This window comes from Macaca thibetana, chromosome 5 (assembly GCF_024542745.1).
Source record: "Macaca thibetana thibetana isolate TM-01 chromosome 5, ASM2454274v1, whole genome shotgun sequence".
Taxonomy (NCBI): domain Eukaryota; kingdom Metazoa; phylum Chordata; class Mammalia; order Primates; family Cercopithecidae; genus Macaca; species Macaca thibetana.
Window position 1 is genome coordinate 23,875,498 of NC_065582.1, and position 23,690 is coordinate 23,899,187.

Below are 23,690 nucleotides of genomic sequence, written 5' to 3' on the forward strand. Positions count from 1 at the left end.
TTTATGATTATTGACTTTGAACTGTACACATCATTTGCCAACAGGGAGGGAGACAAATAAATGCTTGAGTAAATCATGGCTTATTCATCTGGAAGAGCACAATCAAGTACAATCATGCTCTTGTGTTTGTGTAGTGCAATACCTGGACATCTATACAGCTTTCTTGCCTGTGCGATATCTCCTTTGCTTAGACGGGTTCGCTGACCAATTGCAGGACGTATGCCGTTATCATCACGGGAGGGGAGAATGGTATCCAAAAACATCCCCCTGAAAAAAAGCAGAAGCAAACCACACCTAAGTCACCAAATAAAAACGCATGAATTCCTTACATTTATAAGGTTATTTATTTCAAACTCAAGTCAATCAAAGAGGAACTACACCTTGTGTGCTTTAAGCAGTGTATCAGGCTTTCAAAACACTTTCATCAAAGTAGAAAAGAAAATATGCACATTAAATGTGTATGCCTAGTATAAACTCAATGATGTCATTCATTTTTTTTCCTTGAAACACATATGTTCTTAAAAATATGGAATACCTTATAATCTCCCACAAGGTACATTACACCATGACATTTGTTTTGGTTTCCCAAGCAGATCTAAGAATTCCTTAGATTACCAGGTTGTAAAACAATGATTCCTCATAGAGGTCTATTTCCCTAGTAGCAAACTACAATAAACTATGTTGAAGTTACTAAGATTGTAAGAGTAAAACAAAATATACATAGGTTAATTTTTCTGAATTAAACTACTAATTTAACCTAAGTATTCTTAGAAGTCCAAGTATTACAGCATATGTTTAAAAAAAAAAAAAAAAAAACAAAGAATGTCAAAACTTAGGGCAGTTTAAAGCAATTTTTTCAATCTTTCCATCGTAAAACTAGTAATGCCCTGATAATGTTAAACTACAGATAGTGAGTTGTTTGGGATCAAGATTGTGGTAAAAGATTCACGAATCTTTCCTAATATGCATGACCTAAAGTTCTGAATAGAATGCCCTAAAAATACTTTCTAATTTTTTCTTTAATGTATGTCAAACATTTAGAGCTCTAAAGAAGTGGGAGCTTAAAAGTTAAACGAACTGGGAGGCTGTTCCAAGGGTTTGAGGAGTATGAGTTGTGTGTTTGTGGATTTACCAAAAACAAACAACAACAACAATAAATCTTTATATAAAAATATCTTAAATTAAGAAATAAACTTGTATAATATCTTTTAAATTGAGATAATGATGGAGCACTTCTTTCCAAAATTTATAAATGAATATAATGAATTTAAACTAACATTCGCATTAAAAGAACAGCATTTTCAGCTCTACTTAGCTTCCATTAGGAAACAGTTCCTAGGTACTGTTCTAGGTATGGATTTATAGCAGTAAATAAAACAAACAGAAATTCCTTCCTTTATGATTCTAACATTCAAATGCAAGGAAAGAGACATTAAACAAATGATTAATAATCCAGGTAGTAATAGGTACTATGGAGAAAAATAAAGGTGAGAAAATGGATATTGATTGTGCAGTGATAGACTGCTTTTAAATAGAGTAATCAAAATGAAACTCACTTGAAAGTTGACATTTTAGTCACACATGAAGAAAGTAAAGATCAGAGAAATATGGGTAACTGGCAGTAGAGTATTTCCAGACAGAAAGAACAAGAAACACAACAGCTCAGAAATGAGAGGACCCCTAAAATGTCTGAGTACCAGCCAGATAATTTAACTTTTACTCTCAGGACAACTGTTAATTTACAGGAAAATAGTAAGCAGATGAGTAATACGATCTACAAGCAATTTTATTACTAACTGCCCTAGCTGCTAGGTAAGGGAAAGGGCACTGATCTTTAGATACAAGTAATTCAAATAGGCAGACTGGAACTCTTTACTACAAGATCTAAACATCTACAGAACTCCATATGTATACTGTCTGAAAAGAGAGTAGAGAAGTAGAGCTAGTGATTTATGGGAATTGAACATCAAAAGTGAGAGTTTGTGCATATTTCAAAAGAAACCACTCTGGGCAGGCCAGTGTAATCGAAAAAGAAACAAATTACAAGGTAGCATTGAGAAAAGCTTTGTAACTTCAGGCATGAGTCAACAGATACATTAATTACGTAAACCCAAATTAATGGAGTATTAGATTTCTGTAGTATTTCAGTACTAACAAAGTATTCACTATTTTCTTTTTCTATTTTTAAAAACAAATTTGTGGTCTCTGGGGTTTGATTTTTTCCTAACTTTCAAAAATGATTCAATTTAAAAAGGTCAATGACATCTTGGAGAGAATATATTCAATTTCAGACAACAGAATGATGAATTTTGTTTCATTCTGTCTACTAAGGTAATCTCCTTTCCATTTCAAGGGAGTTAGTCACTCATTCTTTACTTCTTCTTTGTGGTCAGGAAGTTAACAATTATTTTTCTCCATATTCCAACAAGTAATACAAGATCTTACTGAACCTCCTCAGTGAGCCACTATCAATAGGCAGAGACAGATCATATCATGGTTCACTTACTGTTCCTGATTTGTTCTTACTACATTGAAAGAGCAAACTAGCTATGCCTTTAACAAAAACTTGTAAAATTTTACAACTTTTTTAATGAAAAATGGGCAGTCCACAGTTCAGAAGCATGTATATTACAAAATAGTCACTCATATAAAGACCCTATATATCCATTCCTATTCTTCCCATAAGTTATTTCCTAAATATATTTATGGGCAACATCATAAAAACAATTGGAACTTCTATAGACTCTGTGGGTTCAGAATTTTTTAAACTAAGAAACTTCAAACACCTACATTAACAGAATAAAGAACAAAAACCATATGATCATGTTAGCTGATATGGAAGTATTCGACAGATTCAGCACACTTTCATAATAAACACACAAAAATCTAGGAATAGGAGGAAGCTACCTCAACATAACAAAAACTATATATGAAAATCCCACACCTAATATCATAATCAATGGTGAAAAACTGAAATATTTTCTTTTAAGATAAGGAACAAGGCAAGGATGCCCACCCTTGTCACATATTCAACACAGTACTGAAAGCCCCAGCCAGGGCAATGAGACAAAATAAAATAAAATAAAAGCCATCCAAACTGGACAGACAGAAGTAAAATTCTCACTGTTTGGAAATGACTTGATCTTATACATAGAAAATTCTAACTATTACACACACACACACACACACACACACACACACACACACACACAAAACCCTGTTAGAACCAGTCAATGAATTAAGCAAAGTCATGGGATATAAAATCAAAATGCAAAAATAGCTGCATTTTTATACATTTATGGCAAACAATCCAAAAGGTAACTGATTCCATTTACAATAGCATTTTAAAAATACTTAGAAATAAACTTAACCAAAGAAGTGAAAGATTTTACACTGAAAACTAAACACACCGCTGAAAGAAATTAAAGAAGAGATAAAGATCCCTTGGTTCCTGAATTGAAACACTTAACACTGTTAAGATGTTAATACATCCAAAGTGATCTGCAGATTCATTGCAATTTCTATCAGAATCCCAACAATTTTTTTGCTGAAAAAGAAAAATTTATCCTAAAAATCCTATGTGATTTCAAGATACACCAAATAGTTAAAACAATTTTGAAAAAGAAAAAATATTTTAATATTTACAATCCAACTTCACAGAACTGATTTCAAAACATATTACAAAGATACAGTAATCAAAACAGTGCAGTACTGGTATAAAGACAGACCTATAGACCAGTGAAATAAAATAGAGAACACAGAAATAAATCACCATGTACATGATCATATTATCTTTGACAAAGGTGCCAAGATTCCTCAATTAGGAAGTGACAGTTTTTTCAACAAATGATACTGAGAAAACTGGATTATCTACATATGGAAAAATAAATTGGGCTCTTTTTAAAAAACACTTTTAAAAAATTAACTCAATGCATTAAATAAATAAACACAAGACCCAAACTATACAACTCCTAGAATAAAACACAAGGGGAAACCTTAATGGTGTTGCATGTGACCAGGATTTCTTGGATATGACACAAAAAGCACAGTCAATAAAACCAAAATAGACAAATAGGATGACATCAAACATACAACATTGTATACATTAAAGGATTCAGTCAACTGGATGAAAAGGCAACGTATGAAATGGAAAAAAATTTCCAAATGACATATATATATGTAAAATAAGTGATTTAATCTGAATATATAAAGAACTACTACTCAACAACGAAATAATCAAATAACCTGATTTAGACATGGATATAGGACTTAAATAAAGATTTCTCCAAAGATGATATGCAAATGCCACCAAGCATATAAAAAGATGTTCACTGATCATCAGAGAAATGTAAATCAAAACCACAATGAGAAATGACATCACACTCAGAATGGCTACTATTCAAATACAAAAAATAACGTGCTGAAGAGATATTTGCACACCTATATTCATATCAGCATTGTTCATAAGAGGCAGAAGCTACACAAATGCCCACTGATGGATGACAAGAAAAACAAAATGTGGTATATACTTACAATGAAATATTATTTGGCCTTAAAAGTGAGAAAATACTTTCACATGCTACCACATAGATCAACCTTGAGGAAATAATGCTGAGTGAAATAAGCCAATCACAAAAGGACTAATACTATATGCCTTATAGTATATGCATATGTATTTGTATAATACACAATTATATGTATAATATACAATATCAAAAGCAGTCAAATTTATAAACAGGAAGTAGAATGGTGATTGCCAGGGGCTGAGAAGAGGTGGAAAAGGGAAGTTGTTTGATAGGTATAGTTTCTGTTTTGCAAGATGAAAAAGTTCTGGACATCTGTTTCACAATAGTGTCAATATACTTAAATAACACTACTGACTTTTATGTCTAAAGTGGTTAATATAGTAAATTTGATGTTTTGTGTTTTTCCATAATAAAAAAAATTCAAAAACTTTGAGGGAGTAGCAGAATGAGACCTGTGTCAAATTTTTCTTTTCCTGAAAATCATTTAAATATAAGTTAATAAACAGCTTCTTTAAAGACTTGAAAAATAAAATAATGTGAATGAAACAATGAGGCTATCCTCTAACAGGTGGATATGATCTCCTGTACTGTAGAAGTGTTGAGTTTATTTATGACAAATGCATAAGATGGTTTTGAAACAATAGGATCAGTTAATAAACAAAGGCTGATTGGCATTCAACGCATAAGCAGGTGTGGGTTAGGCGGACTATGGGCAACAAGAGCAGATTAATTAATGGGAAAATATGCAATGTAACATAGAAAAAGAGTATAGAATAAGGGGAAACATACATTTAGAACTTTGCTAAAGATTTATCAACTGTGAAGGACAAAAAGAATAAATCATGTCATCTGCAAACAGGGACAATTTGACTTCTTCTTTTCCTAACTGAATACCCTTGATTTCTTTCTCTTGCCTAATTGCCCTAGCCAGAACTTCCAACACTATGTTGAATAGGAGTGGTGAGAGAGGGCATCCCTGTCTTGTGCCAGTTTTCAAAAGGAATTTTTCCAGTTTTTGCCCATTCAGTATGATATTGGCTGTGGGTTTGTCATAAATAGCTTTAAGTAGAAAGCTGAAACTGGATCCTTTCCTTACTCCTTATACGAAAATTAATTCAAGATGGATTAGAGACTTAAATGTTAGACCTAATACCATAAAAACCCTAGAGGAAAACCTAGGTAGTACCATTCAGGACATAGGCATGGGCAAAGACTTCATGTCTAAAACACCAAAAGCAACGGCAGCAAAAGCCAAAATTGACAAATGGGATCTCATTAAACTAAAGAGCTTCTGCACAGCAAAAGAAACTACCATCAGAGTGAACAGGCAACCTCCAGAATGGGAGAAAATTTTTGCAATCTACTCATCTGACAAAGGGCTAATATCCAGAACCTACAAAGAACTCAAACAAATTTACAAGAAAAAAACAAACAACCCCATCAAAAAGTGGGCAAAGGATATGAACAGACATTTCTCAAAAGAAGACATTCATACAGCCAACAGACACATGAAAAAATGCTCATCGTCACTGGCCATCAGAGAAATGCAAATCAAAACCACAATGAGATACCATGTCACACCAGTTAGAATGGCGATCATTAAAAAGTCAGGAAACAACAGGTGCTGGAGAGGATGTGGAGAAATAGGAACACTTTTACACTGTTGGTGGGATTGTAAACTAGTTCAACCATTATGGAAAACAGTATGGCGATTCCTCAAGGATCTAGAACTAGATGTACCATATGACCCAGCCATCCCATTACTGGGTATATACCCAAAGGATTATAAATTATGCTGCTATAAAGACACATGCACACGTATGTTTATTGCGGCACTATTCACAATAGCAAAGACTTGGAATCAACCCAAATGTCCATCAGTGACAGATTGGATTAAGAAAATGTGGCACATATACACCATGGAATACTATGCAGCCATCAAAAAGGATGAGTTTGTGTCCTTTGTAGGGACATGGATGCAGCTGGAAACCATCATTCTTAGCAAACTATCACAAGAACAGAAAACCAAACACCGCATGTTCTCACTCATAGGTGGGAACTGAACAATGAGATCACTTGGACTCAGGAAGGGGAACACCACACACCGGGGCCTATCATGGGGAGGGGGGAGGGGGGAGGGATTGCATTGGGAGTTATACCTGATGTAAATGACGAGTTGATGGGTGCAGCACACCAACATGGCACAAGTATACATATGTAACAAACCTGCACGTTATGCACATGTACCCTACAACTTAAAGTATAATAATAATAAACAAATTAAAAAAAAAAAAAAAGAATAAATCGTTTTTCTCTACTCTCCAGTACCTTCTCTGTTCCAAGGAATCAAAACTCAGGTTAGTTCTAAATAACATAATTCAGTAGCAGAAGAGAGGCACTTGGACTGAACTGGACCCTAAATACCCATTTATTACATGTTTTATAGAAAACTCCATTCCAAGCATTTACCAGAAAATAAAATTCTGTAACTCTTTATGATTAATTTCAGGTCAAATTACTGGGTAGATATTTCTATCAAAACTTAAATTCATATTCTAGAAAAAATAAGCATTTGGATAGTTAATTATATTTTAACAAATGAATACGTATGTCTATAAAATAATGTACTTTAGAAAACAGTAATTTTAAAAACACAGTTAACACAAATTTTTTAAATAATAAACTTTGGTTTGGAAAAAATGAATAGTTAATGAATGTGTCCAAGTATTAAGGTTTCATTTACACACCCTTCTCTACTTTTTACCCAAAAAAGTTTTATAAAAGCAGCTTAATAAATTTGAATATTTTTCCCTTTTCCTGACCTTGCCTTCAGAAATAGATGTTAATGAACTGTGAAATGGACATAAGTGGGCAAAAAAAAAAAAAAAAAAAAGAGTTGAAATAACATAAGAGCATAAAATGGGCATAAATGGAAAAAGGGGTGAATTCAATGGTTTAACAGTTCCAAATTCCTTACCTGGGAACTATTTGCTTGATGACATCATCTTTAGAATCAAGTAGACCAAAACCCAAATTTATTGCATTCTTTAAAAGTAGCTTTAAGTCATTAATGACATAATTTTAAGGTTAATGAGTGATGAACTATAATTCTAAATTATATGAGGCAAAATATCTTTCTAATCTGTTATTTGACAATTCATTTAGTAATATCAGTTTTTGAGTGTAAGTTGTACTTGAGCAGTAGAAAATACACAGTATAAAGCACAAGTCGCCTAGACTGTAACATTCCAACTGAGCTGCTAAATAACCTATTTAGCTTATGAACATCCAATTTTCATTAAAAAAATGCTTTGCCAATTTAACATGCTGATTGGGTTGGTAATGCTTTTAATTCAACTTTTTAATGATTTAGAAGTATAAAACTGTTTACATAATTTATACCATCTTATCACTTTAAATTCACATTTTTGGTAGAGAATGTAAAATTATATTTTTAAAATGCCTTTTAAATACTTGCTCTTGGCTATAAATGTTCATGGATTATTTTTCTACTTTCTGCAGTGAGGTAGCAATATTTGAAAGCAATTCTAGTTCTAATGTCAGGCATAGCTTTGTGAGGAGCCACATGGAGGAAAGGAATTAAAAGTCAAAAGGTATAACCTGAGACTCCAACCTTGAGAAGGTGTTCCTGGCATAGTGCATGATACTGTCAAAATCATATCTTTCTCCAAGTGAGTTTACTTCTCCAGGCTCCATCTTCAGAAAATTGTACTCTTGACCTAAGAACCAGGGATAAACAAAATCTCAGAAGCCTTTTAACGGACAGAAAATAGACCAGAAGGCCTTTCCTACACCTGCATCTGTTCTTTGTGAAATGACTGATCTTGCTGATCGAATTTACATACAAACGCACAGGCACATGCAAAAAGCATCTGTCTTCACTCTACCATCATACTGAAAAGCAATATTGAATTGGAACAAAGTGTTAATTTCCGCAAAAAGGTGGACTACCAAAAAGCATACTTTGACTTTGTTTCATACATATGCTCTTTTACCACCTCATAATATTTATTTCTTTAAAATCTTACTGTGTTTTTGGTAATGGACAAATAATTACAAAAAGTTATGTTTTTATCTAATGAGTTTCCCATTTTTATGACTAGGTCTGCCAGGTCCCACAAAAATTATCTTCCTATTTGGTTTAGATACCTTCTATGAAACAATGGGAAAAGATATAAAAGCAGTATTAAACAAAGCTCTGCAGGCTTTAGCTCCATGATTTCATCACACAAGATAAAACAATAGCAGCCAATTCTCTACTTTCATTTAAAAATGAAACAAGTTTATTCTTGATGAAAAGGCAGTTGTCCTTTGAGATTAAAAAGAATATGCTTCAGAACTTGAATTTTTTTTAAATCTCCACATCTGTTAGTTTAACTTCTGGACATCATTTTTAATAGATTTTTCAATTGCCTGTTTGTATCTGTATTGTAGTATTATTTCTCGAAATTTGAAAAGAACACAGACCTAAATTCAATGGTTCCAGAAAGAAACATTTCTTAAAACAGAGTTTAAGTTTTAGTGATTTCACAATTTAAGTACCCAAAGATTGTGCAAATCATATCACTTATGTAACAAAAAGCTTTGAAACATCAAAAGACAAAGAAAGATGAGCTACAGGAATTCCAAATTCACTTTTGGAGCTACAAATGGAACTATTATGCCATTCATCTACTTAGGTTTTTAATTCCAATTGCCATATTTCAATTAAACATAAAAAGATCACATTAACAAAGAGTTTTCTAAAGGCAATAAAGAAATTGAGTTATGTCTCTCCTACATGTGATAAAGGAAATCCGGGATATTTGCTTGAGAATTAAGAATGAAGAATCAACCTGGAGTTGAACCCAAGTCCCAGACCAAAGTGTTTTAGTCTGTCTTTAAATGAATTTAAACAATACATAATTTAAAATTAACTAACCAGATCTTGTAATGAAATATGTGCTCCACAAATCTCTGATAGGTCTATTTATGTTATAACCATTCTTGGGAAATATTCAACATTCTCTTCAACCCATGATAGAGGCAAATGTTAAAACTCTTGTCTCATAAGGAATCTGAAGTCTAATATAACAAATCCACAATCGGATTTTCAAAAAGCGATGGATCTAATTTTATACTTACTAACCTGTAAGATTTCAATTTAGAGTATAATATGGGACCAGATTCTCTAACTAAGGCAAAATGTTTCATAAAAATTTCTGAAAGTAGAACATTACGCAATTTCAGTAATATATTTCAATGCATCTAACTTGAGAACATAATGTGTATATGACACAATATTTTTTTTTTAGTTAAAAACAACATAGCCATACATAGCCCAAATAACAGAAAAATAGACTTATTACATGAAAGAAGGAAAGAGAAACAGAATACATAGCACTAAGGGAAACCACATTTGACAGTTTTAAAAATGGCAAGCCTCCTTCTTGAAATCATATTCCAACATGGATTAGATCCTTATACCAATTTGGTTCCTATCATAATCACTGATTTTGCATACAAATGCGAAGCCAAAGTGTGAGCTTATTAGACATAACCCTTGACTAAGACTTGATCTTAAGTTTCTGAGTGACAGCAAATCACAAATTTGTTGAAGATTAATCTTCAACATGAACACTTTCATACTGGAATTGCTCTGTTACAGTGGTTCCCATCATTCAGGAAATTTCACCCAATAAATTATTTTTTTCTGTTGGCTAGAAAACACTAATAACTCTTTTTAACAGCAAAGTTCTCATTTATGTGGTAGTTGAAATAACTTTCAGATTTATTTCTTCTTTATTTCCCTCCTAGTGATATATAGGATGAATTTTGGTAGTCGGTTCATGCATTAGAGTCTTCTATATAGAGGAGTATACTTTTTTAAACTAATTTTTGATATTTAACTCTACAGATCACTTTGCCATTCTTCAAATTATTTATTTCCTTGGCTTCCAGGACACCACAATCCACTGATTTTTCTTTTACCTTTTAGGCAACACATTCTTAGTCTTTTAGGACATTCTCTACTAAATATTGCTTAAATATTGTTTTTGCCCATTTTATATCCTCAACCTTTTTTTCTTCTCCCTCCAGTTTTTCCCTAATTAGTCAAATCTATGTCAAATTTTTATCTTTAGATACATCCTGAAGTCCAGACTCACCTTTCCTTTCTCTACAAAATAAGGATCATATAAAGACTTTTTAAATTCAAGGATATGCTAAATTGAATCATTATTTGTCCTTCTCTTTCTCAAAAACATGCTGTTTTATCAATATTTCAATATCTCAAATGTTTCATGTGATGGTACCAACATTCATCTTCTGGCTTAAAAAGAAAACTTTTGAAGATTTCCCCTCACATGATGATATTCCTCTTAAAATATTTTTGAAAGACTATTTCCTCTTCTTCCTTTTGACATGTACTACCCTAACTAAGAAACTAGTCACCTCTCATATCTACTTATTTAGGTTTCTATTAGGTTTTCTGGACTTCAGGCACATCCCACCACACCCAGTTAATGATCGCTGTAAGTCTGAATGCAAAAATGAGTTCTCTTTATTTTAATCTGAACTTTTCCTGCTTATAATCCTTTAATTATTCCCCACTAGCTAGAGAATAAAACCTGAATTTCCTCCCCAGGTTTACATCATAGAGAATCTTCTCTAAGTAAAGGATAAGATACCAACTAATCTCCCACTTGTAACGGCATCAACCATAATGGTCACATAAAAATAATTCAATTTTCTGTAATTGTAGCTTTGCTCATGAAGTTCTTTTTGCTTGAAATTTAATCACTCTTCTGTCCGCCTGAAATACTTCTATTTTACTTCTGAATTTCCATTCCTTTACAACTGCCTTGACTCACTAAGGCACTTCTCGTCACGCCTTGCTTGGACGCTACAGTATTCTCAACATATATTACTAACTACTGTCACTTTTCTCACTCATTTGCAATCATTTATACATAATGCACATATCCCACACTAAATTTTGTAGTTTTCATGACAGTATCTTCAATGCCTAAAATTGGCTCAATAAATAATTGGCATCAAATATATAATGAGCAAATAAAGAGGTCAGTACTGCTAATTACAGAAGGAATTCAAGGTCTGTAACAAAACTGATCATGAATAAGAAAATAAAAACACATTTTTACTTTGCTTATGCTTAAAATACATACTTAAAATACCTTACGAGAAAATTCCAAACAACAGAATATTTTTTGGCAACTGAAATATACTGATGTTTATGTACATAAAAGTTAAACAAATAAAAAGTCTTACATTGAGGCCATTATCAAATATCAATTATCAGAGAAAAATGGATTTTAAGTAGAAATTATATTTCAATTACTGAAAACTTTCCTAAGAATTTGTCTTGAAAGTAGTCAAGTTTAAGAGGAAAATCTCAGAAAAAACTATTTATATTAGCTTGGAAATGACTCATTTCACTGGATTTTCTCCAGAAATTGTACCTGGTATAACACAGATTCCTATGGTAGCAGCACGTTTTATGGCAAACCCTGGGCCCTTTTAAAATCCTTATAACATAAATTACAGAACTTAGTACAAAAAACGTTTAAGTAAAAAAGAAATATTTAATAATATTAATTTATGGTTCAATAGCTCACACCCATTCTTGGAAAGCACCAAAGTTTAGAAATAAAACAGCTAAATCTTAAAAAAGAAAGCAAGTCTAAAAATGCATGAAATCACACAGTCTCCAGGAAAAAAATTAAAATATAAAATCATCATGGGTAATTTTAAATCAAGTAAAATGTTACTCTCTCATATCAAAAATATAGGTTTACATTTTTGGGAAAGTGAAATAATAAACTGCATAAATACGATTCAAAGATACCCAGTCAGCCTTAGACCCAACACATCCTATGCCTCTCACCTGGCTGGATGTTTTCTCTTATGATAGTTACATGGTTATCTCGATCTGGTCGTGTATGTTCATGCCAAAAGCCTATCACGTGGCCCAATTCATGAACAACAATTCCAAATTTATCACAGTTCTTGCCGATAGAGATTGCCTGAGGTCCATTTCCCCGCCGACCTACATAGGAGCAGCATCTGGAATAAAGGAGAAAGTGGAAATAGTGGTGGAAAGGTGGTGCCGGACAACTGACAATACGGTGAATTTTTTGTAAAGAATAGTGATGAGCTATGAAGTCCAATACATTCAGGAGTACAACAACCTCTTATTACTACATGTGACTAGTTTCTGGTATCCTTTCAAATTTAAGTTCAACAGAAGTTTCCAAATAATCAGTTCAAGTGCTTTTGTAATTATCTATATATTAGAAAATATGCTTACATCATTTTTAGAAGCATTCAAAATAAATCAGAAAATAAAATAATTATCATGATGATGACAATTATATCATGATGATGATGTTGTATTTCTGAAGACATATAGTTCAGCTGAAGACATCAATACACATTTATTTCTAATATAATTTTATCCTCAGAATTCATATTAATTACTTAGGTTACTACTTTGTCAGTGTGGTTATCTGACGATAATGCAATATTATTTCAGTATTAACTGTAAAAGTAAGGAAAGTTTATTTTTCCTCTTTGAGAAAAACAGAAACTTATTTATGAAATATGTTGGTTAATCAAAAAAAGAAATTACTTTTTCTACTCATGGAATAATTTTTTTTAATAAAAGAAACGTTTCAAAGAAGACGTTGATTAAAGAAAATTATTTGTGGCTGGTTGCAGTGGCTCATGCCTGTAATCCTGGCACTTCAGAAGGCCACCCTGGGAGAACTGTTTGAGGTCGGGAGTTTGAGACCAGCCTAGGAAACATAGTAAGACCCCCATCTCTACAAAAAATTCAAAAATTAGCTGGGCATGGAGGTGCAAACCTGTAATCCTAGCTACTTCAGAGGCTGAGGTGGAGGGATGACTTGAGCCCAGGAGTTTGAGTCTGCAGTGAGCTAGGATCATACCACTGCACTCCAACCTGAGCAACAGAGTAAGACCCCGTCTCTTAAAAAACAAAAAAAAGAAATAAAAGAAAATTATTTTGTTTCTTTTTTTGTTTTTTGTTTTTTTTTTGAGACGGAGTCTGGCTCTGTCGCCCAGGCTGGAGTGCAGTGGCCGGATCTCAGCTCACTGCAAGCTCCGCCTCCCAGGTTCACGCCATTCTCCCACCTCAGCCTCCCGAGTAGCTGGGACTACAGGCGCCCGCCACCTCGCCCGGCTAGTTTTTTGTATTTTTTTAGTAGAAACGAGGTTTCACCATGTTAGCCAGGATAGTCTCGATCTCCTGACCTCGTGATCCACCCGTCTCGGCCTCCCAAAGTGCTGGGATTACAGGCTTGAGCCACCGCGCCCGGCCAGAAAATTATTTTCAAAAGGTGAATTAACTAAGGTTAACGGTTAACGTGGTGTTAAGAACTGAATATTTATGTCCTCCCAAAATTCATATGTTGAAACTTGATCTTCATGGTGATAGTATTTGAAGGCAGAGTCCTTGGAAGGTGATTTAGGGATAATGAGGACTCTGCCTTCATAAAGAGATCACTGCCTTTATAAAAAAGTCCCCAGAGAGCTCCCCTGACCCTATCCACCATGTGAGAACACAGCAAAAACACATCTCACATCCGTCTATGCACCAGACACCAATTCTGCAATGCCCCGTCTCCAGAACTGTGAGAAATAAATGTTTGTTGTTTAAAAGCCACCCAGTCTATGACATAACAGCCTGATCAGACTAAGACAAGTAGTAAAGAAAAATCAACAACTGGGAGTAGTATAATGAATGATATTTATGTGATTTGTGTCAAATAAGCAGTCTAATAATTGAGATTAATTTTTTATTTCATCATCTGAAAGAATCTCCTTGACTGTCAAATAGAATGTGAAACATCCAGGAATCTCTTTCTGCAAATTTTCATCAATTGATTGATATTTATACATATTCAATGATGTGATTCTCCTGACTCAGCCTCTGGAGTAGCTGGGATTACATGCACCTGCCACCACGCCAGACTAATTTTTGTATTTTTAGTAGAGATGGGGTTTCACTGTGTTGCCCAGGCCGGTCTTGAACTCCTGACCTCAGGTGATCCACCTGCCCTGGTCTCTCAAAGTGCTGGGATTACAGATGTGAGCCATTGTGACCAGCCTCAATGGTGTTTTTCTATCCAAATTATAGAAATTCCATCTAGTCATTGTGTGTGTGTGCAAATGTAAGTGTGTGAGTGTGTGACAGTCCCAAATATTCTTGGGACACAGGGTGGGAAAGACTGAGTACACAGGATGCCCACTTTAAAACAAATTTTAAATGGCATAATATTATAGTAGCTACAATTATAAATCATCTAAAATGTTAATAATTAGAGTTTAAATTAAAATAGCATCAATAGCACAGCAACAGAGGGCACTAAATAGTTGGCTTCAAATAGTTGGGATCATGATGCACCAGACATTGCCAAACACCTTTTCTGATTTATTAAATTGGAAGAGAAAATTGCCCAAAACTAATTGACCAAATGATTAAGAAGAATTTCACTATTTCAGTTTCTGGGGTAAGTACATTTGACAGCCCTTTTGATTTTCCACAAATACAAATCCTTATCTCCCTCTCCCCTTGCCCTTTTTTTTCATCTTCAAATTGTTTTTGTAGGCTTTAAACGCCTAAGAATTTTCATCCACACTATGCCAATTAGATGAATTGATTTGTACTCATCATTTATAAATTTATTATAGCAGTTAACTGAGTTTAATAAATCAGTAGTAGAAAGAAGAAAGAGGTAACTGGTGGGCGAAAAGAGGAATCAATGAAATTTGTTTTTGCCCCAGGTAGTTTTTTTTTTTTTTCAAATAATATGCTTTACTTCATATGTGGGTACTTATTATATATTTGAATATTATTACATGCCTAAAGATATATTAGATGAAGAAAAAACACAAAATTTTCAAATTTTGGAGATATTTAAACTAAAATATTTGCTACCTTAAGTCAATAGTAATGAAACTGAAGCATCTGATGATTATACAGCAACTAAATTACCCCTATTGAGTCATTCTTGCTGGCTTTATTCAGGGAATAAAGTTCTTTGCAAGTCAAAATGTGGGAGACAGTAAAGCAATGTGGTCAATTTATTTCATCTAAAACATCCTTTTTAGCATAATTGCACTCATAGCAATTTCCTATGAGATGGGGTTTCATAATGGAAAGGAAAAATAGACTTCACACTGCCTTATTCAGAGGTATTATTTTACAATGGTCCTGTGAAAAAACAAAAATGTGGTGTTTTGATCCCTAACTAATTGAAGGTCCTGGGGACAGACGAATTCTAGACTCTCAGATTAAGAAAATAACTACATATATGCTTAGACAAATATTAGTCATGGAAAGACAAGGGTAATATGTATTTTTAATGTGATTTTAAAATGTCTACATATTATCTTAGTTTCTAATGTCATCCAGGTTTGATGCCATTTTCTCGTATATAGCTGTTGGATTTTTGTTTCTCATTTGTGTGCCACTTTTAAAGTTTGGACATTTTAAGGTCTACCTGTAGCCCCGAGCAAAACTTTCCCTATCAACAGAAGAGCCTCACCTCTCCATAAGTCATAGATGGTAATCAGGTAAATCAAAATCTGCTACTTCCTACTTTTGCCCTGGTTTGGTAGACCAAAACCCCTTCGGAACATTATTTGGTAGACCAAACCCTTTTGGAACAAAACCCCTTTAGAAGCTAATCTATTAGATTATCCATGAAGGTGGAACTGGTTCTGCCTTTTCATGTGCCATATTTGAAATAGTTTCAATTATTTAGGTTAATCACCATATACCTTTTCATTAAAATAACTGTTTCTTTTTTGTTTTGATTTAATAAGTTTTCCAGGGCTGAGCATGGTGGCTCATGCTTGTAATCCCAGAACTTTGGGAAGCTGAGGCAGGTGGATCCCTTGAGCCCAGGAGTTTGAGACCAGCCTGGGCAACATGGTGAAACCCCGTCTCAAAAAAAAACAAAAACAAAAACAAAAAAATTAGCTGCACTTTATGGCTGATATGGTTTGACTCTGTGTCCCAACCCAAATCTCATCTCAAATTGTAATCCCCACGTGTTGAGGGAAGGACCTGGTGGGAAGTGATTGGATCACGGAGGTGGTCTCCCCTATGCTGTTCTCGTGATAATAAGGGAGTTCTCACAAGATCTGACGGTCTAAAAGTGACAATTTCCCCCGCACTCTCTCTATCTCTCTCCTGGTGCCTTGTGAAGAAGGTACTTACTTTCTCCTTTGCCTTCTGCCATGATTGTAATTTCCTGAGGCCTACTCAGCCATGCAGAACTGTGAATAAATTAAACCTTTTTTCTTTATACATTACCCAGTCTCAGGTAGTTCTTTATAGCAGTGTGAAAACAGACTAATAAAAAAAAAATGGTACTGGGAGTGAAGCACTGCTATAAAAATACCTGAAAATGTGGAAGCAGCTTTGGAACTGGGTAAGGGGCAATGGTTGGAACAGTTTGGAGGGATTAGAAGAAGACAGAAAGATGTGGAAATGTTTGGAACTTCCTACAGACTTGTTCAATGGTTTTGATCAAAATGCTGATAGTGATATGGACAACAAAGTCCAGGCTGAGGTGGTCTCAGATGGAGAAAGGACTTTCTAATAAATTATTTTTTCTGCTTAAGTTAGCCAGTCTCTGTTGTTTGCAAAGAAGAATCCTGGCTAGCACACCCCTCTGCCTAACTATATAACCTCCTCGAGGAGAGAAAACACCTTATGCTCAACATTACATTCCCAAAACGTAGTATGGAAGTGGGACAAAATAAGAATTCAACAAGTATAGGAACAAGTGTCTCCTTTTTTTTTTTTTTTAAAGACAGAGTCTTGCTCTGTTACCCAGGCTGCAGTGCGGTGGTGCGATCTCGGCTCACTGCAAGCTCCGCCTCCCGGGTTCCCGCCATTCTCCTGCCTCAGCCCCCGCTTAGCTGGGACTACAGGAGCCCACGGCTACGCACGGCTATTTTTTTTTTTTTTTGTATTTTTACTAGAGACGGGGTTTCACCGTGTTAGCCAGGATGGTCTCGATCTCCTGACCTCGTGATCCACTGCCTCGCCTCCCAGTGTGCTGGGATTACAGGCATGAGCCACCGCGCCCGGCCTGAAAGTGTCTACTTTTATAACCTGAATAACCAAATAGACCAAAGTTAAATACCATTTAATCATTAAATTTAAAGATTAAACATAAATCTTTAATTTGTGTTTAATCTTTTAACACATTAATTTAAAGGTTAATCATAAAAATTAGTTAATTTTTATGTAATTTTTTAATTTTTTTGGCAATCATTAAAGATAAGTAGATTTAAAAAGTAAGATTGTTCTACAAAAATTATCTAATAAGAGAAGTCATGTAAATAGAATATATTTAGCTATAAAAGACTACCTAATAGACTGAGGTAATACACATAGTTACATAAATCTCTCACAAAGAATGAAATCAATCTCTGTCATAAAATAATCTCACATTTTGCAAATAATAATCAATCATCTTGCAAAATAAATAAATACCACTGATGACAATAACTATTCATTGAAAAATACTTCGTTGAAGAAAAAAATAAGGAAAAGAAGAAATAAGAAGGCAGTTAGAGAACCTCCTCTCTTACCTGTCTCTATAAGGATAAGTAGCTGAGAAAGTCTGATGAGCACCCTGCTAATCAGCTACAACCAGAGTTCTCTCATATTGTTATACTAAGCACAAATGTAAATGAAATACTTACAGCTCAGTTCAAACCTTTTACCAATATAAGGGTGAAGGTTAAAGCATATGTCCCACTGAAGATGAATCAAAGAGATCATATATTTAGAAACATGCATGTGTCTATATATACAAACATGCCTGCAGTCATACATAAACTATACTTGTATACAACTTAAGAAGAGGAAATGTGCTGGAGATAAGTAGCAAAAAGTTCCGACCTTCACCTTTTGCTTATTATATTTTATTATTTTCCCATCTATCAAAGGCCTGACATGGAAAATGTACCAATAAATGTTAATTGAATAAGAGCTGACTATAGTGGAATAAGGTGGGAAATAATAGTTAATGTTCTAAAAAACACAGGTAGTTTCATATATAATAGTCCTTCCTACAAATACGGGCAAGATTATTTTACCTCTTATTTTAAAAAATTGCAAGAGTTACCAGTTGTCTAACTTTGTAGGAGAGCTGAATGAAAGTGATAAAAGCATTATTAAATGGTAAGATGTGTTTCTTATCAGATTAAATTCAGAAACAGAATTGATGTATGTTGGCATCAATATCAATTACACTACCTTGCAGGCTCTCAATGAACAATTACACTAGATATTGTTAAACGCTACACTTTTATTGCCACATTGTTGTCTTTTATTATGAGATGAAATACCCAATATTGAAGCCCAATGGGAGTGTTAATGTGCTTGACTTGACAAGTATCTTATTCTAGTCGAGCTGAAGTACTTTGTGCACACCAACTCCCAAGCTCTTAAACAATTTAAATGAATTTTTATGAGATTTAAGTGAAGCATTATCATAGAAAAATCATCATGAAATATGATGTTTTATGAAACTGTGTCAACAATGGTAATTCCAAATGAAGTTAGAATGATCATAATGTTTTGCCAGCCAGTGATCAATTCCTATACAAGTATCATCCTTCCTAGTACCAAAAACACAACACAGAGAAAACTTTGAACTGTAAAATGAGTAGCGAGATAAATTACCAAAATTCAGCATTACTGAATCTTAAGAAATAAATCTTACCTATGGACATTTAATTTTGCTTCTTTTAATTTATTTTTCCTTAAGTCAGTCCCTAGTTCTACTTACCCACAAGGCCTATAGGTGAATACAATGTAACTTTCTTCATCACTTCTTTCTATGAAAGTCACACATGTGTGCTTTTCCCAGTGCCTCATGGCCTGTTTGAACATGGCTCTCTGGCTGCCTAGAAAAAATGTATGATGTTAATGAAAAGTTGGCTGCCCCAGGAAGAATGCTGCTTGCTGGATCCTCTACCTTAAGTCTGGCTGAGCAGTGTAGAATGCCACCACTATTATCAACCAAATAATACTAGTTTATGGCACCACAAATGAGTCATTGTTAAGAACGGACACTCACTTTATAATCAGAGGCCTAAAGCTCACTATCTCTACAAATATGTGACTACAAGGCTCTATAAATGAGGCATACATTCTTCCTGTCAGTTGAAAGAGATCAGCTTCCAAATTTGATAGGCACATCTGAAACTCTGTTTAAAAACCAGAACAGTGCTTTAAACTCTTAGAACACAGACCAAATATATTTTTTCAATTTCAAAGACACTCTACACTAATAACCTAAGTTAATGAAGTAGTTTTCCAACCTTGACTTCATACTATGTATCCTATGTTAATGTTCTATAAAAACAGACACTTAATCTGTGTGATAGTTTTTATTTCTTTATGAAAACAGACATTCTGGGAGTATCTTACCAGTGAAGTTGCCTCCTATAACATAAGGAATAACGCCTCCAGGCCATATTCTTTCCGTTCTTGATGTAGCGGCTCTGGGAACTCGATTTTTCTCATTTTGCCCTGAGAATTGTAGAGGTACTTTACCCTTAACTGTGTTGTTTTGCTCCAAGCCTGCAGTGACATTTAAAACATTCTGTGAAACAGAAGTTCTTGGTCAGGGAATCATTTACCTCTTAAAGGAAAAAAGTTAAAATGTCTTATTTACATATTTTTTTGTATAAATGCCAGAAGTCAAAATGCATTAAAGAAAAACTTCAGCTGTATTACATACTTGAACAAAAGCATTAAAATATTGAAGTCTTTCGTGTCAAAATACTATTTCTTAATGTTCTGTGAGTGAATTTTGATGAATATCCATACAACAGCCTAAAGTGGATAGAAGTCAGTCAGGCTTAGAGGACATAGAACATTTGTTTTCTGTTTCCTGTCTTGCTAGCTCACTACCAATTCACCAACAGTTAAAACAGATATTGTTTAATAAAGTCCCATGATATTTAAGATTCTTGTTACTCCTGCTAGTTTCCTAATCCTTCAAATCTGAACTGATAGTCTATAGTACAGTCTAAAATTAAGAATATTATATTATACAGATAGTAAATGAAGTAACATTAAGACAGATATGAGCTCAGCCTCCCATACAACAAGCTCTCTCCATTCCAGTTTGCTCAAGATTCATATTAAGGCATGCAGCACTATTTAGAGGTCGGTACACAACACGAACAAAATGCATTCTATTCTGGAGCAGCTTTCAAGTCTATAGTCTTTTCCTTTTCGTAATGGTCTTTCATAATATTTTTGTTGCTGTTTTTGTTTTTCCTAAATTTACATGATTATTCTTTTTTATCTGTCACTGTCAATATGAATATCCTGCCACTGCTATATACTTTGACACAACAAATAGGGACTCTGTCTCTAACATGTCTATCTTTTCAATAGCCTGGAGCAAAGCATCTTTTCTTGGGAAAATTATTCCTTGGAAATACGTACTTCAAGATTTAATTAATAATCCATCAATTTAAGGAACGTTAGAATATGAGCTATGCATATGGGATTTTAAACCTCTAAAATCTACAAATAGTTTTTAATACATTCTATACTGTAAATATTAACTAATTATGAAACCAGAGGCAGCTTTTCTAAATGTTTATATATATTTGTAACTATTTTCTATTTTTTGAATGGTCAAAACATTTTAACTTTTTAAATCCAGCAATTAGTTTTTCATTTTACTTAAAGTAGATTTTATTTCAAAACAAATAACCATGATATTTTTTCATTGGATTAAAATTGATATAATTCCAGGCTTTATAAAAATGCCTTGGTGTGATGCCCAATTGCCTAGAAATAAGTATCAACAGTAAAATAAACACCTGATACATGTTTCAATAAAGCAAAGCTTAAAATAAAGGAACATTTCAAATTATTCCAAATGAGTTCTAAAAGGCTTTGAGCAGATATGAGCTAGCAAAATAAAAATTTTTAGAATATATCCTTTACATACTTCACATCATAATGGCACACTGATTTTAATAAACTGAACTGCTATGAGTATAATATTTACTGTACATCAAGTCAAGCGTCTGCAACTTTAAACATTGATATACCAAAGCCAATTCTTCTTATCCTGTCTATAAGTTGGTAGAGGGCCCCTCGCTTCTTTGACATAGCATGGTCTCCAAGTCCACCTTAAAGAATAAAAGGAAACAAGTTACACTCAAAATATGTTAAAGTTCTTGCAAATAAAAAACAGTCATAGGCAACAATGATTTCTCTTTGGTGTTTTTTTATATGGTCTTAAAGTGTTGAAATTATGAATATCCATGAATAAACTCTACAGTAACCAATGTTGGTAACTAAAATCAGGGGATGGGGAGACTCAGAGAGCAATGTAAATGACTTTATTTGGACATCATGACATTTGAGTCATCGATTGATAATTTGAAACATTTTTCTTTACTGTGACCTTGACATCACATAGTGCTATATAGAATGACAGCAAGTTGTTCTGCCCTGTTGATTGCATGCCAGCTATTTCCCCAATGCAAACTGAATATTTTTGGAGGCCAAATCAGCAAATGGAAATAAAAACATTAGAAGAGCAAATGTGTAGTGCACGTTTTCTTCCAAAGCTTCCATGAATTTCAAAAACTTTTTAAAGCATATCACATTTTAACAATATATTCAACTACATTTTGAAATTTTAGTTGAATTTATAGAAATCAAAAACATAATTTGGAAAAAGCCACAGGAATCCAAACGAATGTTCAGCTGCAAAATATATTGTTACACTGTGTAATCTGAAAAATTTATAAAAAACAGAATGTAAAAAAGTCTGTACTGCAAAAGGAGTAGAAAATGGTAGGAATAAGGAAATGTGTGTTCTTGCAGTTTTACCAACAAAACCTGGAAAAGGTAGATTAGTGTCATAAGCCAGAAAGCAGAGCATTTGGCAAAAATTCAAGTCTCCAGATTCTCGTTCCAGGGCTTTCATAAAATGCTACTCTCAGTTTTGTCACCTATTTTCTCTATTCTTCTTGAATTTTTATTAAACAAATAAGAAAAAGTTTTCATTGAGCAAACAAGCAATATCACCACTAATGACATCTTAACAAGTGCCTATGAATTTGCAGTAACAAAGACTGTCTATGGTTCATAGAGTATCTTTGGGCTAAGACAAAGAAAGCCATAATTCCATGAAGACAACAAACTATTTGTAAATCACTTGAACTATTTCCTTCCAATATCTATTTTTTATTTAAAATTAGTACTGAACCTAATTACCTAGACTGAAGCTAAAATATAATGATAAAATCTATTGCTATATAAACCTCTTAAAGGAAAAATCAAACAAGTCCTTATAAGGCAGATAAGTTAGAGTGCTTGTTCACTGACTAATAATCTACTTAATTACTTGCATTACATGGCCACATTTTTGCTGTGCATCTGAGAAACATTTTTGAAATTTTTTCATTGCACATTTTAGAAAGATGAGGTAATACTTAAACACACTCATTCCTAAGCAATTAGGAGAAACATTTTAAAAGTATGATGGCATCAATGAAGTTTGAAATGACCATTATGTAACAACTATATTTATATTACATTGTTTGAAATTCAACTGAATAGTGCAAGTTACTATTGAACTTTCAAACATGTACCTTCCACAGAAAAATTTAGAATAAACATTTTTATTATTGTCATTATAATCTGTTTTATTCTATGTCTAAAATAGCACTATTTTTCTTCCAATTATTATGGTGTCAGAGCTTAACAATAACTAAAAATTAAATAACATTTAAAAAATTTAAAATCATAGAGAATTAATGTCTTCAAAATAATGGGAGAAGGGAGGTCAAAGAAGGGATCTAAAGCTTAGAGCTAATGAAAATTTTAATAAAATTTGGAAATGCAACTTATAATAAATCTAGCATTTTATTGTTGCATCATTGCTCTACTGTCTGGAACGCATTGCCTCTGTGACAGTGTTACAGGTGATACAGCAACTGGAGATTTGGCCAATAAACATAATCCACATGGACGCACTATCTGTGATGACACTGCACAGCAATATTAGCACCCATATTGACATATGTTTCAGAAAAAATTGTCACTATGCATAA

At 33.6% G+C, this 23,690-nt stretch overlaps 1 protein-coding gene across 4 annotated transcripts in view; it reads right to left on the minus strand.

Annotated features, from left to right (window-relative positions):
• Window positions 1-23,690, minus strand: part of TLL1 (tolloid like 1) — a 227,574-nt gene that overhangs the window by 90,005 nt on the left and 113,879 nt on the right. For all 4 annotated transcript variants that reach the window (XM_050791802.1, XM_050791804.1, XM_050791803.1 and 1 more), the window contains 6 exons: window positions 21,675-21,755; window positions 20,029-20,181; window positions 19,385-19,502; window positions 12,433-12,611; window positions 8,161-8,266; window positions 143-267 (listed from right to left, as the gene is read on the minus strand). In XM_050791802.1, coding sequence (XP_050647759.1) covers window positions 143-267; window positions 8,161-8,266; window positions 12,433-12,611; window positions 19,385-19,502; window positions 20,029-20,181; window positions 21,675-21,755 — 762 coding nt within the window. The remainder of the gene's footprint in view (window positions 1-142; window positions 268-8,160; window positions 8,267-12,432; window positions 12,612-19,384; window positions 19,503-20,028; window positions 20,182-21,674; window positions 21,756-23,690) is intronic.